The 18,882-nt window shown below is 44.4% G+C and overlaps 7 protein-coding genes across 7 annotated transcripts; 2 read left to right on the top strand and 5 right to left on the bottom strand.

Moving 5' to 3' along the window:
* Positions 1 to 602: 602 nt before the first annotated feature.
* Positions 603 to 1,379, top strand: N7529_007955 (uncharacterized protein; the record flags this gene model as incomplete). Its single annotated transcript, XM_057243482.1, has 3 exons — positions 603 to 776; positions 824 to 1,119; positions 1,166 to 1,379. 3 exons carry the CDS (start codon positions 603 to 605, stop codon positions 1,377 to 1,379), a joined length of 684 nt encoding a protein of 227 aa, XP_057095020.1.
* Positions 1,380 to 1,382: 3 nt separating this feature from the next.
* N7529_007954 (uncharacterized protein) lies at positions 1,383 to 1,847 on the bottom strand (the record flags this gene model as incomplete). The annotated part of the gene is made up of 1 exon (XM_057243481.1): positions 1,383 to 1,847. One exon carries the CDS (start codon positions 1,845 to 1,847, stop codon positions 1,383 to 1,385), a length of 465 nt encoding a protein of 154 aa, XP_057095019.1.
* A 9,005-nt stretch (positions 1,848 to 10,852) lies between these two features.
* Positions 10,853 to 11,716, bottom strand: N7529_007953 (DUF2841 domain-containing protein; the record flags this gene model as incomplete). The annotated part of the gene is made up of 4 exons (XM_057243480.1): positions 10,853 to 10,884; positions 10,937 to 11,119; positions 11,177 to 11,594; positions 11,654 to 11,716. 4 exons carry the CDS (start codon positions 11,714 to 11,716, stop codon positions 10,853 to 10,855), a joined length of 696 nt encoding a protein of 231 aa, XP_057095018.1.
* Positions 11,717 to 12,895: 1,179 nt separating this feature from the next.
* On the bottom strand, positions 12,896 to 13,459 carry N7529_007952 (uncharacterized protein; the record flags this gene model as incomplete). The annotated part of the gene is made up of 2 exons (XM_057243479.1): positions 12,896 to 13,342; positions 13,379 to 13,459. Coding segments are annotated over 2 exons (528 nt in total), but the record flags the coding sequence as incomplete, so codon positions are not given.
* A 1,791-nt stretch (positions 13,460 to 15,250) lies between these two features.
* Positions 15,251 to 16,372, bottom strand: N7529_007951 (uncharacterized protein; the record flags this gene model as incomplete). The annotated part of the gene is made up of 1 exon (XM_057243478.1): positions 15,251 to 16,372. One exon carries the CDS (start codon positions 16,370 to 16,372, stop codon positions 15,251 to 15,253), a length of 1,122 nt encoding a protein of 373 aa, XP_057095016.1.
* A 337-nt stretch (positions 16,373 to 16,709) lies between these two features.
* Positions 16,710 to 17,192, top strand: N7529_007950 (uncharacterized protein; the record flags this gene model as incomplete). The annotated part of the gene is made up of 2 exons (XM_057243477.1): positions 16,710 to 16,916; positions 16,965 to 17,192. The coding sequence occupies 2 exons, from the start codon at positions 16,710 to 16,712 to the stop codon at positions 17,190 to 17,192; spliced, it is 435 nt and encodes a 144-aa protein (XP_057095015.1).
* Positions 17,193 to 17,247: 55 nt separating this feature from the next.
* On the bottom strand, positions 17,248 to 18,126 carry N7529_007949 (uncharacterized protein; the record flags this gene model as incomplete). The annotated part of the gene is made up of 1 exon (XM_057243476.1): positions 17,248 to 18,126. The coding sequence occupies one exon, from the start codon at positions 18,124 to 18,126 to the stop codon at positions 17,248 to 17,250; it is 879 nt and encodes a 292-aa protein (XP_057095014.1).
* Positions 18,127 to 18,882: the final 756 nt, after the last annotated feature.

The following is an 18,882-nucleotide window of genomic DNA, read 5'->3' as shown; positions in this document are numbered from 1 at the left end:
TAGGATCATACTCACAGCTCAATATGTTGCTTCCCCATACGTATCCAGCGTTCAGCTGCATAGGAGTGCACTGCACGGTGCATACATGGTATACGAAGTATAGTGCCAATTTCAATTGGATAGATTCAGGTATCATTCAATTGGTGGCGTCGCTTTTGCATCGAGACACTAAATTGTGGTGTTGTTCTTAGCTCTGTGGGCAATTGGAAGCACCAGCGTAATGATGCGGTAGACTTGACGACCAATTGCAACGATGATCACAGTGTTGTGATCTATGTAGAAAGGCATCACAGAATTGTGATCCCTGACGAATGGCTTCCCGGTAGGCAGTGGTATCACAATTGCGATCCTTGAAGAAGGGCATCACAGAACTGTGATCCTTGGAAACGGGCATCACAGAACTGTGATCCTTGTAAAAGGGTATCACACAATTGTGTTCCCCGACGTACCTAACTAATACGGACAAGTTGGAACGGGAATGCCCGAGGCCTAAGTGGGGCTGGGATTTGACGATTTGGAAAATTAATATTCCAGATAGCTTCAACCGGCCATTACCCCGCAGCTTTTTGCATCGTCGGATTCAGGCACAGCCAGTCTCAGTCATGGCATCAACTGCATTCAAGCTAGATGTGGCAAGGAGGTCTCTCCTCGAGGAGGGATTTTGTGATTTGAATGACTCAACGGTTGGCGACCGCGTCTTGGAGATGGAGATGCGGGGCTTCCCATACCTTACCGAATATGGTATGGACTTTTGCAAGCAATTTGCCTTTGACGAGGTAAGCGGAATGTGAGATATATATGACTACCGTCTAATCATCTTTAGCGAATTCGATCTATCCTCGAAACCTCCCTCGAACGGTGCAGCCTCGGACACTGGCTGAGATACGAGGAATTCCCTGGCCATGTCGAATGCTTCAGGAGGGGTGGTCTAAAAGCTGGTCGCCGTGTTCTAGTGGTGCATCTGTGGGCCAAAGGATCACGAGTGGAATATTATACCCTTTCGCATCTTCACGATTTAGCGACTACGAAGGGGAGAAGATCCTTATATGAGATTCCCCAATCCGAGCTGGATCGTATGGGCTCTAAGCCCGAGGTGAAGGATTTTCCAGATGGTGGCTTGTAAGTAATAGCTCTATATTGAAATTCCATGCTCTAACAAGTGCAGGGTGATTTTAGACGCTAGACTCGGTTTTAAGATCGAGCAAGGATATGCCATTACGTTTCTTTTTGCCACAGATGAAGTGATCGCCAACTGGGCGAAAATGACCCTTCCATATTCAAAAGGACTGGAACATAAAGTCAGGGACCTAGAAATGCTGAGCGCGAAAATTGGAGTGAACTTCACGTTTAATAGTTCTGGTGGAAGGACAGAGAATTAGCCCTCATTGTTCATGGTATAATGCAGCTTCTGTGTTTATATCTACAATATTGTCTTGAGTCGCCCATCCGGTTGTCAATGCTGGGACACTATTCATAATTTGAAGAATAGGAGCATCAAAATCTTGTAGCAAGTCAAGACCATGGGTTTGCCCTTCTCCGGGATTGAAGTAGAATTCCTCCGTTGACATATTCGGAGAGCTGTTAGGATTAATGGGATCAACCATAGGGCCCAGCCGAGGTAATGCTATAGGGGACTGCATCGGGATTAGGGGTGCAGATAGTTCATCGCGAACCGAACCGAGCTGGCGAAGACTGTCACCCTCATCGGTTTGGCAAAGAGTTTTGTCCCGAGCCGTCATACCAATCCTGTCGAACACGGCTTGATCTCCCGAAATATCGGAGCCCAAAGCTGCCACGTCCCATTTCCGTTTGTTCCCAACGGGAACGCCTGATTGACACTGGCTCATTGCGAGAGCTAATTGTTTGTCAGATTGTTCGCGTAATTCATCGCATGTTTTCTTGATGAATGCCCGTTTTCTTTCACATGCACCATCATGTTTATCGGCATGTCTAATGAACTCGCTCACGAGCCTGAAAACTTTGAAACAGCACACACACACTTCCTCGCATGTGACATCTGCATCAATAATTAATAGCAAGCAAGGTATCAGAGAGGATAGCACTTGCGTTGTTGGAAATGCCGCCGGAGTCCCTGCATTTTTGGGAATGGCTTCGCACGTTTACAGGATGGACAGAAATGCCGTTTGGGAGCTCCAGGCTTCCTTATTGTGCCTATAGGATTTCCGGCATCTTTATAATAAATATTTTGGTCATCGTCGCTTTCGCCTTGATCGTCATCGTTCCTGTCTCGACAGTCATCGCCATTGGGCCTTGAATGGGTTCGACACCGCTCGAGTTCGGCTTGCAGGCGCTGTTCGCGGGACTGGAAGAAATCAGCTAAGTGGTTTGACTTATCTTAGCGTTACTAACCCGATATTCTTCGAGATGCTCATGTAAATTTAGTTCTGTTTCAAAGAAGGCTGAGCAAGCACACTGTGGTTGTATGTTTGACATTGCTCAGGATGGATGGCTGCAAAGGAGCATGAGGTGGGGTGTGTCTATGTTATGAGTGGAGAGGTCCACCCGACTTTTCCCATGGTTGGTGGCAGGGTTAGGCGGAGGCTTGATTAGTCAGAATCCGAGAAAAGGTAATTGGCTGCAAGTGAGGACAGAGAAATCGGCCGTAATCTAATAAATACCGAACAGGGCCACCGTTGTTGGGCAGTAAGACCACCAACTTTTTGCTCACAGAACTGATGGCATTTTTCTGACTTGTTATTAAATCACCACCCAAGTCACGAAGAATCTTCTTTTCTACGTATTCTTCACCTTGACGAGATCGATGATGGCCTCATGTGAAACCTGCGGAGGCAAAAAGACCGTGAACGGTATTGCATGTCCAACTTGCAGTGGCAAGAATTGAAGAACAGCTGGTGAGCTAACGCTCAAGCCTTCATCCTTGATATTACTAACACCTATGGGCGTCTAGTTAACCTGGTCTTCATCGATATGACTACAGCCATCATGCTCACGCAGGATCGTGCGAACTGACATAGCTATGATCACATGATCGGATATGCATATTTTTCTTCCTAGAACTAAGGTCGTCTGACCTCGGGAAAGTTACATTGAAACGATTACACTCGACCCGCTTATGCGACCGATTTCTATCCTCTTTAAAGACTCCCTTGGAATTTTCTTCTTGTACAACGTGGGTCTGGAAAAAACACGGATACCTGAAGCTTAGGTATGCAAACTACTTTCCAACCAGAATGTGCGTACTAATTCCAAAGTCGGTCAGGTTTCCCACCCACCGTTTTTGAAGAGGATTCGGGCTGTTGTAGTTGGACTAGCGATGCGGTTTTGCTGGAACGTTTTTATATGCCTTCGATTTTTTGACGGTCCCACTTGGTTTTGAGTTATTGGTCAAATATCCCCTGTTTTGAATGTTTGCTTTTTTTCATTTTGATATTGAGATATCTCCTCAGTAAGAACCCCAAGGTCGCATCGGTTTTCACTTCAATGAGCTAGCCTTACGTTATCTATTGCTTTTATTTTTGTTTATAGTTCATCCTACCATTCTCCTCCTTAAGCAGATATACTTCAATATGGATTGCTGTCAGCCATCTTATGATCGTTGAACCCAGTTCTGCCAATAAAACAAATCGGGTTGGACTGGGGAAAGAGCGAGAGACAATTATGAGCAAGATCCAGTGGATATCAATCATAGGGTGAACAGCTCCTGAGGGGGGTGTGGGCGCATGTTTTTGACGAATCTCAGTATCTGGCCTAAAATGGGATAGCTCAGAATGCACGCCCTACAATATCCATTCTATCGTGATACAATTTTCCATTTATCACCGGAATGCGCGGTAAGTCTCATATTCATCATTGTCCCCAGATAGAAAGGATTCTGAATCGACCACAGTGCAATGGCTAATCAGAAGCCCCGGGAGGAACCTAATTCTCTGGGGCTATAGTCTTTTCTTTAGGATACGAAGGAAGGTCTAACACTGCCGCAACCCTTCGAAGTGGAGTATCCTCATCACTGCTAGAATGCCGAATTCGAATACTCGGGGTTTCCCACACTGAGGGTCCAAATTCGAGCAAATCATCGCCAAGGCATTTATCAAATTGATCGAGCCACGCAAACAAGTCAAACACCCTTACAATGGAGGCAAGCCAATCCCAGGATCCTCCCCAGGCACCAACGGTGACCCGGAAAAGACTAAGCCCGAATAGTGGCCCCCTAATGTAAAGCATAAGGAACCTGACCATATGATAAAACGAGGTAATCTTTTCTATATATTATTTAGCTCTTATTCCGGTTAACATCTTGTCTAACTAGACCGCATCCTGCTACTACTTCACATTATCCGCGAGCTCGATGGAATCACTTCTGATGAGCTGAAGGAAGTTGCTGGAGAAACCAAGCGGAGATTGAATCATCAGATGCAGCTTCGGCGGTTTTCCGAGAGCCTCTGCCAAACAAGCGGGAACTAGGTGCCCTGACAACAAGAATTGAGCCTCTCTATTCGACACTAGCCTACTCTCTTCCAGGCAGTCTCTCTATGCCTAACCCTCTGAGCTTTGAAGCTGGCAGTCAACAAAACAATCTTTACCACACCGCGTGGCCCCACGTTTCGCCCCAATACACTACCTTTGCTCATAACAACAGTGGAGATCCAGGTTACAACGGGTACGAAATCAAAAAAAGAGTTCGCAGGACACTCCGGTCTTCCACTATCATCAGGTTGGAGATCCAAGTAATTCCGGCTCCATGATAAATACAGACTTTGACCAGGATGTCTCAAATCCAGCGGACTTCCATTAAAGCTATGTATTTTACAGTGGTACTGAATTGAAACTCTGTGTCGGGACTTTAGTTGTCGGGCTCTTTGTTAGTAAATAAGATTTGACATACAAAACTTTTGAGATTCTTGGGGCCGGGAAGATGTTGAATGTTGAAGCTACGAATCCCTGCGATATTTTATAACGGACTTCACCTAATTTGGTGATGTTGCCGAGAGCCTACGTTATTCAACTTCTTTCCTTTTTGGCTTAGACCTAGTCTTGTGTTATAACGGTAGCTATGAGGTGAGATTGCACAATCATCGCGGTAAATTTTATTTGATAAGGGAAAATATATCAACCTACTACATGCAATCGATAAGAGTCAAACATAGGTAGGATTATCTTTTAGGTCCGTCATAAAAGGCCCATTTCCTCTTCTATTGTCTACCTCAATTCATCTTCTCCTTGTCATGAATAGTATAATGCTATGTTTCATTGTAAGCTGGTGTTGTCTCATCTTATGTGCACTTTGCTGCCGCCCATTGATCTACAACCGCACTCAGGTATATAAATCCGCGTGCTTTCTTCTTAGATTTAAACTAACTTGACTCGTATATAGAGAGATACATCTTTATACTCGCGTAAAAATACCTAGCGCAAAGAGGAGCCGGGTTTTCCTATAACATGCGTTAAACCACCTTGCGCTATCTATTCGACAGTCAATCAAAATGCAGACGCCAGTCTTGACCCGTCCTAACGATATTTCCCATACGAGGCAGGTTCTATCTTTACTATAGGATTTTAACCAAGCTAAGCTAAGATTTATAGCATTTCGAGGCGCTTTATCATTGTAGGGAGCCAGAGCCAGGGTAGATATTTCTGCGCCCCCTGATTATGCATGTTAGGATGAGATATATCCATCTCCTGGCCCGTCTATCACCACGATCTGTTTGTTCATTCGGGAGTGGTTTTTGCTGGGCCTTGGCCTTCTTTTCACAATCTGAGCAGTCGTGATCACACTCCTGGTCTCGAGGTATGAGTCCCTCTTCACATTCGCCATTGTAGATAAGTTCAAGACATCTCCAAAAGCTATCTTCCTCAATTTTCTCGTGTCGACATGCATATATGTAGTTGACTTCTTGACACATCATAGGCGAGTAATCTATTCGCGATAAATATTAGCTCAGTGCCTGATGTTTGGAAAAGGCGGTACCACAAACCTCCTAGATCTTAGGTGTAGTGATTAAAGAGGCAGCAATTGCTTGCGTGAACTGTAAAAGAAAATTTCAGGTCAGGACAAGCTTATTATAGAGTTTGGTGGCCCTTTTACCTCGCTCTACTAGTAGAAAATTCTCGAGCTTATACGCAGAGCCCCTGATGATGATATCTGTCTATGTATAAATTGTATCGGTCGAGCATTGCATCATTAGGGTTGAAATTGATGCTGTATTTCCGGCACATCACTCAGGGATGACATCTCCCTTTGTGTGACAAGGGCGCCTCTAGCGTCATAGCGCAAGATAGTTGAAACAGAAACCGAAGATAACCAGGGTCGAATAAGTCAATGAGAAATTACTGCCAGCAGTGGTTCTCGAAGTTTTAATTGGACCTGCGTGAGACAGGGTAGGGATAAATTGTATCCCCGATCGTCTGACCACCAGAACACTAGATCTCAGTATCTGGCCTAAAATGGGATAGCTCAGAATGCACGCCCTACAATATCCATTCTATCGTGATACAATTTTCCATTTATCACCGGAATGCGCGGTAAGTCTCATATTCATCATTGTCCCCAGATAGAAAGGATTCTGAATCAACCACAGTGCAATGGCTAATCAGAAGCCCCGGGAGGAACCTAATTCTCTGGGGCTATAGTCTTTTCTTTAGGATACGAAGGAAGGTCCAACACTGCCGCAACCCTTCGAAGTGGAGTATCCTCATCACTGCTAGAATGCCGAATTCGAATACTCGGGGTTTCCCACACTGAGGGTCTAAGTTCGAGCAAATTGCATAGTTCAAATACATTGCGGTCACCGCCTCTCTTAATCTTGATACCCATGTTCTCTTTGTTGACTGTACACTTTAGCTATGGTCAACGAAAAAAGATAAATCACACTGACCCATTTCACCTTTTTCGTAGGCTTCTTCACACGTTCTCACTGGCATAATGTGGTCCATGATCTCTCGAATGTTAGATGAGGTCATAGGCGAGACTTGTATCGAATTTGACAAGACAATCATCGGAACTTTACGCAAGGCCACAAGGATGGTGTCGATATTTTCTGCATTTAAACTTAACAGATGATACAATCTTGCTTTAGATATTCTAACCTTTTTTATTTTTGCGCAAAGAGCTTTTGGGCGTGCCCAATATTATAGAAAGCCAACGAAGCTCATCAAGGTCAAGCTTTCTGAGCCAACTCTTGAGGTAGATTTTTATTTTGTCGGTTGCACTCAATGGGATAACTTCAAAATCAGTATGTAGGTGGGTAGTCATCGTAAAGAGATTCTTCCATAGTTTAAGATATAGGGAAGTGTCGAGCCTTTTATCCCGCAATACATCGGCTGCCGTGAAAAGGAGCTGTTGCGCATTTCGAATAAGAGACAAGAATAACCATATGTTCTCAGCCCACTTTGGGTTTATAACGCGCTTTTACATATCTTAGTTTACTTTGTCAACGCTAGATATAGCGATTGATGTATACTTCAGCCAATTACAAACAAAGAAGTGTCGAGCCTTTTATTCCGCAGTACGTCGGCTGCTGTGAACAACGACCCATAGTACGGCACAGTGACTTTACAGTGAGATGGCCATTGCGATCCTCGAATGAGAGCCGGGAATAACTATATAATTCTCAGTCCACTTCGAATGAGTATGGTGTCTTCTGGTTTTACTGGGTGAACGCTAGATATAGCGGTTGATATATGCTTCAGCCAAAACCATTATTGTACATGAATGATCTCTATCAAAATCCATTGCATTCCATCACTTTATCACGCTGTTCAGAGGATCGTCTTATTCTTATTGCAGCGTTTGGGAGTAAGTAGACTGTAATGTGGATGTAGAATGTACACCTATCTCCATTGTGGCCTGAATTTTTCCACCGCTTCCCTTGTACCATCATGCCTTTGAATGTCCTTATAATTGAACCATCCAGTTGTTACCTCCTTTCCATATTGAGCCTCAACCAGCAGACTGGCATGACACAAACAGTTTTCTCTATAGTGGATAGACAGAACCTTTATCACCTTTCCCTTCGGCATTTTTGGCTCCTTGCAGATGGCATGGTCGGACGTTGTGTGCGGGTAGACCATGTTCGATTTAGGTCCGGTTCTCTCACTATAGGAGGAGATAGATGGTCCAGTGGGATATTCAGTAGTCTCATGCTAAGCCGTTAACTTTTGTATACCAAATAAATTTTTTGGCGTACCTTCGAAATCCCAAAACATGCGAGTAGTAGCCCAATCATATTAGACTTCGGTCCAGAACTGTTTGCAAAGATAGCGGTTATCGTTGGTGGATAAAATATGGATATGAAGCTCATCCGTTGGGACGTATGATATATATGTTGGAATTAGTATTTGGAGACAGAGCGTTGGGAGAGGATAGAGTTTGTAAAAAAGAATCAATATTCAGTAAACTGCTTTGGGAACTGGCTCTTGGACTCGCTGCCAATTTGTCAGGACTGAGGACTTTCGCACAAACAAAGGATGCGAATGCAAATTTGATTTGATCAAGAGGAAAGAAAGGACATTGTGATCTACATTGGCAAAACTCTGGGGAAACAGAACGCACGTAATCCTTAGGAACTAATTAGACTATAATTCGGTACTATGTACCCTAAGATAGTACTCGAATAGTAGCAAGACGTCTGTATGTGGTGTGATCAGAGCATAAGGGTCGGGCCCGTGTCAGACGTGGACCCTTAGGTTATTTTTAATTTTAAACTTTATCTTCGACATAATGGTCGTCCAGCGGCTTAAGCTTGTTATTGTATGCTTCAATTCCTCCCTTTCCAGTGTGGCTATTATACGCCGCATTGTAGAATCATCGAAATTTTGTAGCCAGCAATAAACAGCTAAATCTTTGTCCTTCCCAGAGAGTATAAAGGTCCAGTAAATTATTTGCGCCTCACTCGAAAGATGCGAAATAGCACTGGAGTCGAGATTCTGGATGTGAGATATTTCATAAATTGAATATCGAAGTACCGGCTTCCCTCCTTGAAGCCTAAAAATTTCCTGTCTTGGAAGCGAAGCAGAGAAGGAAAAAAACGGCAAGCGTACGGATTGTATATTCAGTATGATTCCAGAGGCAAGAGCGATGTCGCCATTCGGGAGAACGGAATAGGTGCGAAGACTGTCTTTGAACGACTTCCAGGATTTCGCTGGTATTTGCGTAGCGTAGCGGAGGTTGCAGAGATAAAGAATGATATAAGTCTTGCTCGGAAGCTCGCGAAGTTGAGACCAAACAAGTACTGGCTGTGCATTGTGCTCTTCCACCATGTTCTGAATCCAGTTATCGCTTTTGAAAATTGAAGTCCAAAGTAACACCCAGCTCCTATCAGATTCCCGGGGTTTTTGGCTAAGAGCTGATAGGAAGTTGCCGTGGGAAATCACTGAGATGTGGCGACAAACATGGTCAAGCAACTCCCTAGGAAGCGTCCCAACAGACGGGACTTCTGGTTTCTTCGATAGGCCAAGGGATCTCCCCATTGCCCGCATCATTGTGGACAAGAAGGTGAAAATGACTGTCAATATTAGATTTAGGCATCATAAGGGTAGAAATATCTCACATGATCAGGGGGTGTAAAGATATCTACCCTCGCTCTGGCTCCCTAGAATGATGAAGCGCGCTGAATTGAAGGCAAACGAGGGAGTGTAAGGAGGAGTTGACTAGGACTATGTAGAAGGTTTTATAGCGTCACTCTATGATAGCACGTGCATACGTCTAAAACTAGGAGTGATATGTCCAAGCAATATCTCTCATTCCAAGCAGATAAGCTTATGCTGCCCCTGGTAGAGCCTCGACTAAGCTTGGTGGCGGCGCGGTCGGCTTCTTGACGCCTGTCGTATCGTAGGCACCACGACTATGAATTTCAGCTTAACTTAATGAAAGTCTCTGCTAAAGATACAAAACCTACCTAGTAGAATGGGTCACATAATTAAGTGACTGTCGAATGGACATCGTAGATTATGCTATAGGGAAACCTGGCTCCTCTTTGTGCTTGGTGTTTTTAAGCGAGATGTGGGGATTGATCTCTCTAAAGAAGGAGTTAACTGAGTTTAAATATGAGAATAGAGCACGCGGATTTGTATACCTGAGTGTGATTGTAGAATAATGGGCAGCAGCAAACTGCACAGAAAATGAGACAACACCAGCTCGCAATAAGGATGATAAAGATTAGCCCTATATCCATGCTGAAGAGCAAGCGAATTAAGGTATGTATCGGAAGAGGACATAAGCCTTTTATAACGGACCCAAAAACTGATTCTGTCTGACCTTACCAATCCGCGAGAGGCCATTTCCGGACTGCATATAGTAGTTCCACACATTTTCCCCTATCAAATCAAATCTATCATGATGATCTCATGCCATTAGCGTTTCTATATTACAAGATTGAATCTAGATCTAGGCAATAAAAAACAAGTCGAAACGTAAGTTTTCGGTAGCATCCATCCATTAATAAAGTTTATATGGTCCCTCATATCTATGGATACAACGCTCGGCATCTTCCGTATACCAAACTGGAATCCAGCATAATAGCCGTGTTCAGTTTAGTATCACTATAAAGCATCTCTCTATGAGCTTTAATGGAAGGGGAGACTTGTTTTTGATGAAGTGTAGTCCGCTGGATTCGAAACATCCTGAGTAACTTCTGTGTAGCCGCAGTAATACAGATCTGTAACCTGATGGTGATGAAAGCACGGAGTGTCCTGTGAACGTTCTTCATTTCTTTCGTACTCGTAGTGACCTGGATCCGATGCTAGGACAGGCTGCTGAACGGACTGTGTTATGGTTGTGCTGAGTGCAGGATAGGAGAAATTCTTTTGTCGACTGCCAGCTTCGAGGCTCAGAGAGTTGGTCAACTATAGGCTACCTGAGAGAGAGTAGGCTGGCTCAGTATATGACGCGGACGGGCGTTTTATTATCTGATAATTGTTAGCGATCGAAAAGCACACTCTAGGAGTACTCGGATCTTACCAACTTCACCGCGCTCATATTGTTCCTCTAACTTTCGAACTCGAAGAATCTCATAGATTATCTCGGCGCTGTCTTTGGGTTTCAACTTCTTGCTGGTAGATTGAGCAACTTCCGTCAGCTTGTCGGCAGTAATCCCATGCTCACCGAGCTCGCAAATAATGTAAAGTAGCAATTTGATGCGGTCTAATTAGGTAAGGTGTTAGCCAGAATAAGGTTAAATCAACATACAAAAATAATTACCTCGCTCCTTTAGGTAGTAAGGTTCCCTATGAGGTACAGTGCGGGGCCACCATCCGGGCTTAGTCTTTTCGGGGTCACGGGTGGTGCCTCCATTGTATTGGTGTTCGCGTTGTTTGTGCGGCTCGATGAATTTGACAAATGCCCTCACGATAACGCGGCAGTTGGGCTGCTGAAGTTTTTCGAGGGCGCCCTCATAGTAGTCCATAACCTTTCGGCTGTCTCCAATTCTGAATTGGACTGTTCCAATGAGGATTCCATCACGGTTCTCGGCCTGGTGATTTTCGTTGTGTTCGCCTATACTGCCGAGAAAATTCTGGCGAACTTCCGAAGTAAACACATCGTCGGGGTTAACAGACAGAGATGCGTACGTCCTAAGCTTGCCATCATCATCGAGATAAATCGTCGCGAAGTGAGGGGGCTATATCATAATTTCAGCGCAAATAACATAGATTTGGCAGTCACAGAATACAAGCGTACAAGAGTAACCTCACGGCCTAGGGGTTCTTTGGAGGCTGAAGCAGACCTCCTCATCGCACACATTGGGATGTTTGGCAGCGGCAATAATTCAACGACCGTGGTATATTCGAATGGGATCTCAGTCACGAAAGATTTCAGAGGAAGTAGGCTCCGAAATGGTTTTTCGCCTCATGCAGACGGGAGGAAGGATAGTGCCTATAAATACTAATAATATCGTTAGGTATGGGTACATTAGAGCATTGCGCATATCCTACCAGCTGGTCTGCTACTTTCGGTCCAATTGAAGCCAAATTTCGATGCAGCTAAGAGCTAGCCAGGTTTGAAAGTCGCAGTTATCCGCTGCCATTCTAAGACATCTTCTCCTAGACTTTGAGTCAGGTACTTGGCTTCTATCCTACACAGTGGTAAGTTTCGTAGTCCTGAACTGAATACACTTAATGCTTGTTCGATTATATCATGTATCTTTTCATGCTTCAGCTGACCCGTCTATCACTGCTATCTGTTTGTTCATTCGGAAGTGGTTTTTGCTGGGCCTTCTTTTGACAATCTTGGCAAATGAAACTAACCTCTTGGTCTCGAGGTATGAGTTTTTTACATGTACTATATTCCTCTGAGCACATTTTTGAGAAACATCGCCGCACGCTTGGTTCCTCCTTGTCACGTGTCCACATGGATGTGTGTAGCTCTGATCGAAGCACATGATAGGCGACTGTTTGATTCGCACTATATGTTAGCTCGGTGTCTGATATTATGAAATGGTGGTACCACCTTTTAGATCAGAAAGAGGCAGCAATTGCCCGCGTGAACTATAACAGAAGAGTTCAGGTCAGCGTAAGTCTTGTTATAGAGCTTGGGGGCCCTTCTACCTGCAGAAAATGTATCGTGCTTGTACGCGGTGAACCCGATGATGATAGCTGTCGATGAGTAGATAAAAAGTGTGTTGCTTTAGATTCTAGACGTCAATATACTGGGAAGCCACGGTGCTCTTATAATAAAATCTACAGACTATTTTTGTAGCTGATGCCTTTTGAAATCCTGTCTCTTGAATTCAGCGATCTCACCGAGAAGCTGAAGATGTGGGACTAGTCCCTGGAGCTAGACCTTGATGAGGGACAGGATCTACATAGCTAGCTGCTACTCTAAATTTAATGGGGGTAAATACAGATGCTACGTCTGTAGAATTGTGCGGATAGGCCCACGCTATAAGAGACCCGATAAACATTGAGTGAGGATATGCTTTGGTCAAAAGTATCCGAGTTCTTCTCGACGCCTCTCCAAGCTTTTGAGACATCCAACATACCAGTCGTTCAAGCTGTCGTGTATCTTATTTCCCGAAACTGCTGCCGAGTTTCGTCTTAATTCATACTCCTGCCAGTATCTTGAGTATAGGCCCTGATAACAAAGAACTTTCTTCAAGTCACGGTCTTCTGCCGATTGATCTAAAACAATCGGACCATCGCTACTCAAGGGAATGAGTTCTATTATCCCATATGTTCCCCGAACCTGTGAAATACCATCCTCGCGCACTGTAAGGTCCACTAGCATCATATTTCTATGGTCATCCTGGGCTTGATGCTGAGCGCTAAGCTCTGGAAGAGGAACGGCGTCAATAACTATATTTTTGAGGCCTTTTATTTCGATGTGTTCCATAATTTGGACTCCATTGGACGGGAACCAAACTCGCACAGTCTGTTTAGTTTAAGCTTAGAGGAAGAAAAGGTAGACAATTCTCTTGATGTGATGGGCATGTCTGTTCTCGTAGGTTCGATCGTAGAATTTTGTCTGGAACCTGGACCTCCGAATAAAACTGTATCACGGGATGTGTCTGGCAGAAGAAGGGACATGAAATTTGAAAAGATATAACGAACTGTTGGAACGCTGAAGCCGCCCATTGTCGCTGTATCTGAAAGAATCTGAAGGAACTTAAAGGGGTGGTCTCTTCATATAAGAGCCCGAACTGGTGGCCTGGGGCTCTGGAATACCTGTTATAGCAGAATAGCCATTTAAATTATGCAGATTATTACAAAATTGAGCGCAAAAATCTAAATGCGAATGGACAAAAACGAGTGCATTTCATCCCATCATCCCCTTACTGAGGCTAGCCGTGTTGAAATGTCATGTGAACTGCTATCTTTCTCGTAATCCTGACTTTCAATGACTCGTCATTTCGTAGAATCTGGCTTGATTGGATCTTGCTTAGCGCGTGTAATTTCTCTTCGCATCGGTTTGCAAGTTGCTGGAATGGTGGCGAGACTTTTGATATCGCGCTAGACCTTAGATTTATCTCATAAGCGCTCTCAAAATTGGAATGCACGATGATAAAGAAGGACATGGTATGATAAAAAGTATTGTTTTGGGATGTAGGAAGTCTGGCATTTTAATGCATCCACTAGTTCCCGAAATCCAATTGATAAATAAAGCAGAAATGACTGAGGCCTAAAAACGCCACATCTCGAAAGACTAGTCCGTTTTGGGTTCCAACGTTTGGTCCCAAACGTTGGAACCCAAAACGGACTAGGTACAGCTCCACCTGAATGACCCCACATTTACCAAAGAACTCTATAGTGCGTTGTCCTAGTCCTGTGGCCTGGTCGAGGTTTAGCCGCTGAACTATCGGTGGCCCGATCAATGTAGCACAAAATAGAAGAGGTGGTTTCTGAAGATAAAATGGAGCCATTCCCCGTGTGTCTACGATGATATTATCTCACCAAGCTTTTCATCAAATCGTTGGTATCATTTCTCAGTATATTGCCAGACTATTGCTGACTTCCAACTCAGTTGCCATCATGTGTCAAATGTGGGTTACAACAACCGTCTTCGCTTGCGGAGATAGCGAGACAAGAAGAGAACCGCATCCCTGTTCTGAGAATCACCCGCAGCCATGGCCTGAGGTGCACATGGGCAGCTCCCATAACCGTCGAGACAAATGCTCCAGGTGCCGAGGAGCTTCCAATGGCCACTAGGCCTATAGCCGTAAGCGTCTACACGCCTATGCTGTGAACTTCATTGCTGAATTGAATAGTCTTCGAGAAACTACTCCCTGCTTAGTAGAAGTTTCTCTGTTAACCGCCATTTGGATTCTGCTTTCGACATCATACTGATAATATCAGTTTTCAATTAGTCGAGATCGTACTGTTGCACTGCCGACCCCAGGGCCTCTTTGCCATGATCTTTTCAATGGATTTTCCATTGTACACGAATTGCCCAGAAATTGCCCGAACTCCTGTCTTTACATAGCTCTGTGCAAAATACAGTCCTTATACCTCGCTGCTTTTCATAATAATCTAGTGGCCAAAAAAACCAGTATTTATAGGTCTTTTCTCTGCGTCCGATGTCTTGAATCTAATCGGTGTTGTGAAGGTAGGAGAAGATAGACACGAAGGGAAGTTAAGCACTCATGAAACCTTTCAACTACCTAGTTCACTATGAGTTCAAAAAGTATTGTAGATATTATTCTAAAATTCCCTGTGCCGAGAGCAAACCTACGATTAGTTTCCATGCATAGGTACATCATAGCTAGTGAATCGTAATTCGGCATCTTTATCCAAGCCATAGCAATCTGCTAATACTTGCAACTGATCTCCTGAGAGTATACCATCAAGTACACAGCCTATAGATCATGTTAGTTATAAAAAACCAGAGATATGCATCATATAATGGGCGATTCTTACCAATATTGTTCTCCCGTCTTTTTCTCCAAGCTCTGATCCGCTCTCTCAGTGAAGCAATTGGCTCTGAGTGTATTTCGGTATCATGAACAGTTTGGCCAATCTGAGAGTCAAGTGCACGAAGGTTCTCTAGCATCTCCGAGGTGCTGCTATATTGTCCAAGCCAAGCGTTTCGAATAATCGCATCAATGCCTTGATGACTGGTCTGTATGTTAGGCAAAATCAATACACCATTCCTGTCAACAGAAAGCTCAGGTTTGATTCCATGCTCAACTTGAAAAAGGAGCGAGCCCATTGCAAACATATCAGTTGCCTCCGAAAGATTTGGCGAAGGGCCATTGACTGGAAGTGGAAGATCCGAGATGACTAGATTTGATTGACCAAAGGGACTAGCGGCACTGAAATCACAAAGAACAGCAGAGCCTCGATTATCGAAGAGTACATTGTCAATTCGTACATCTCCATGAGCTATTCCAAGCTTATGAAGGTGGCAAAGAGCGTCGACGATATCGCGATACCATCGAATTCGAGTGGGTTGTGCGGGTATCTCACCCTCCGACAACGGCCGATATCTGCGGAGAAATATCCCCTCGGCTTGATCGGTGTCGATAGCTTCAATGATATGAGGATGTGGCCACTGTTGAAGTAGTCGTAAAACAAACCGCTCATCTTGCAACAAGCTAGAGTGAAAAATGGTATCTGAGGCATAGTGGTACCGGTCGCTGTCCGAGGCGTCGCTCCCGGGTTGTTCGAAAATGCGACAACTCTTAAGGACTATCTCCTCGTCAACCTCGTAGACTTGACCGGAAGCTCCTATGCCCAGTATTTTCAAATCAGACTGAAATAGTGGCCGTATGGTATAGGTGACATGGTCCGATGTTCTCGAGGAGGCGACGCCGGCCGTAATATTGGACTCAAGATCATTCGATTTCTGAGGGTTGGATGGATAGGATTTAATGAATGACGGAAATATAACAGACAACGCGCCTTCAATCAAGAATCTCCAGAACGCCTGCACAGCAGAGAAACAGTTCCAGAGGTAAAATGGCATTTTGACGATACCATGAAATCAGGAAAGTTTGGGAATGCACCGTGGAAGTTGCAGTAGATATAGAGCTGCGTCACATGACCAATCTCCCCATTACTACAAAACAATCAAACTCCAGCCAAACTTGCTGCCTGATAGAAAAGGCCGCGAGGTTCGAAGAATCCAAGGCTGTTGATCACATGACTTTCTACCCAACTTGAATCACCAACTTAACAATGCCCCTCCTAAACCCCTCCTATTCTTGATCTTTTATCAACAGAAAACGTATGTAGCCGCCCCAAACAAGTCGACATCTCTTAATGGAATAAAGGAACGAAGTTGCGCGATTGTTTTCCTCTCGATGAGCCACCACCAACTCTCTCCCGCGGCCGAGAGTCTGCGTCAACAGATAAAACATATGATTACCGACGCTACACCTAAGCCATCAAACTCACAATATAACGAAACAACGGTCTTTGAGCAGGATAAGAATGGAAACAAAGTATACGACGGCATATTGCTCGATAGGAAAGTGTCTGAGTTGAAAAAACAGATGGATCTCGGAGAGGTACGTAAATATACCCGTTTGTAGCGCTATGTACTCATTTCTTTCTAGGAATGGGGATGGAGCCTGGCATACTTTTTTCAGTCGAGACCGCTCATCAACAAATTCTCGCGCATGTGGCTCGTGCCGTTATCTGAAAAGGCAATCATCACTCCCGTGCCGCGGCCGTTGGAAGACGACTCGCCCGGTGTGGCTTTGAGGGAAGGTTTCTGCACGCTTATCGTTGACCAACCTACTCTAAGCTTAGATTCAACTGTTTTATTCATTGCACCCCAATAATTTAGGAATTGTATATATCAACATATTATGATCCCTCTCCGTCCAATTTGTACTCTTAGGCACTTCCGATAGCCTGTACCGGTATATGACCATGCAAATTCTGTCCCTGCGAATCCAAAAAGCGCCGAGGGGACCCAGAACCTACGCTAGCCGACCCTGGATCATAATGACTGCTTCCAGCGGCGTGATACGAAGTTTCAAACAAGTTCGTGTTATGCTGTGACATGGGATGCGTGTCGTCTTGCAACTCGGAATTTTCCATGGAATGTGAAGCCATTGAATCTTCAGGATACGACCTATGAGATGAATATGACGAATGATCGTAGAAGTTTGGCTGTTCGGAATCTCGCATGGGAAGGAAGGCCATTGAATCTTCGGGATACCTATGAGAGGAAAATGACGAATAATCGTAGAAGTTTTGCTCTTCGGAATCTCGCATGGGAACGGAAGCCATTGAATCATCAGGATACGTATGAGAGGAATATAACCAATGATCGTAGAAGTTTGGCTGTTCAGAATCTCGCATGGGAACGGAAGCCATTGAATCATCAGGATACGTATGAGAGGAATATAACCAATGATCGTAGAAGTTTGGCTGTTCAGAATCTCGCATGGGAACGGAAGCCATTGAATCGTCAGGATACGTATGAGAGGAATATAACCAATGATCGTAGACGTTTGGCTGTTCAGAATCTCGCATGGGAACGGAAGCCATTGAGTCGTCAGGATACGTATGAGATGAATATGACGAATGGTCGTAGAAGTTTGGCTGTTCTGGATCTCGCACGGGAAGGAAAGCTGTTGAATCGTCAGGACACGACATACAATCGTAGGCTCTTTGTGTTTCGGAGGTCGTAGTTGTAGTTAGATTGTCTATTGATGCCTGAGACTGCGCTGTCGAGGGTTGGATGAAACTTTCCGTTGATTGATCCATGGGTGACGCACTGGCATTTTCAAGCACTCTCGCAGCATGAGTGGTTGCTTCTTCGCTTCTAAGCAGTTGAAAGCCAATTTCATCAAAGTCTAAGCTAAAACTGTGAGCACTCCTCTTTGAAACCCCTTAACACAAAGTACTCACTTGTAGCGGGTACAGGAGTGTGGTCGCTTTCAGCACTAAGCGGTCCGATGCAGCCCCAAAGGTAGGTATATAATGCATCGGCGAGGCGTTCCAGTGTCTCCATATGTCCTACTTCTAAAATACCACGTTCTTTGAGTTCCTTGATGGCTTTCATTCTCTCCGGCCCTTCCTGATGTAGAACTCTAAGGCTGTAACATGGTTAGTGAATAGAGTAAGGTTATAGAATTTGCAGACTTACTACTCCTTGGTCACATCATTAGGCAAGTAAAACAACATGCAAAGATACTGATGTCCAAGCTCACTGTTTCGATGGAGCTCTTGACATAGAGAGTCTATTTTTTTACCCTCTTTTAACCAATTGTTGATGTGAGTTTTGATCTCTTCTAGTGAATCTTTGACCAGGCCGGCCGTGGAGATGATCTGGGCAATTGTATCAACGCTGTGGGAATGAAGTCGTTGCATACCCAGGCTTTGTCTCAACTTATGAAGAATGACTTTCAGAAATCGGGAACGTATCAAGTCATTGTCCCTGCGTTGCTCTAAGTGAAGCAAAGTCCGATAAAACGATGAGATATTGGGTTTTATGTTGTGATCATCGGCGTCGCAAAAGAA

This window comes from Penicillium soppii, assembly GCF_028829465.1.
Source record: "Penicillium soppii strain IBT 18220 chromosome Unknown utg000006l, whole genome shotgun sequence".
Classification (NCBI taxonomy): domain Eukaryota; kingdom Fungi; phylum Ascomycota; class Eurotiomycetes; order Eurotiales; family Aspergillaceae; genus Penicillium; species Penicillium soppii.
Note: the sequence above shows the minus strand (reverse complement) of the source record. Positions and strands in the feature narration are given on the sequence as shown.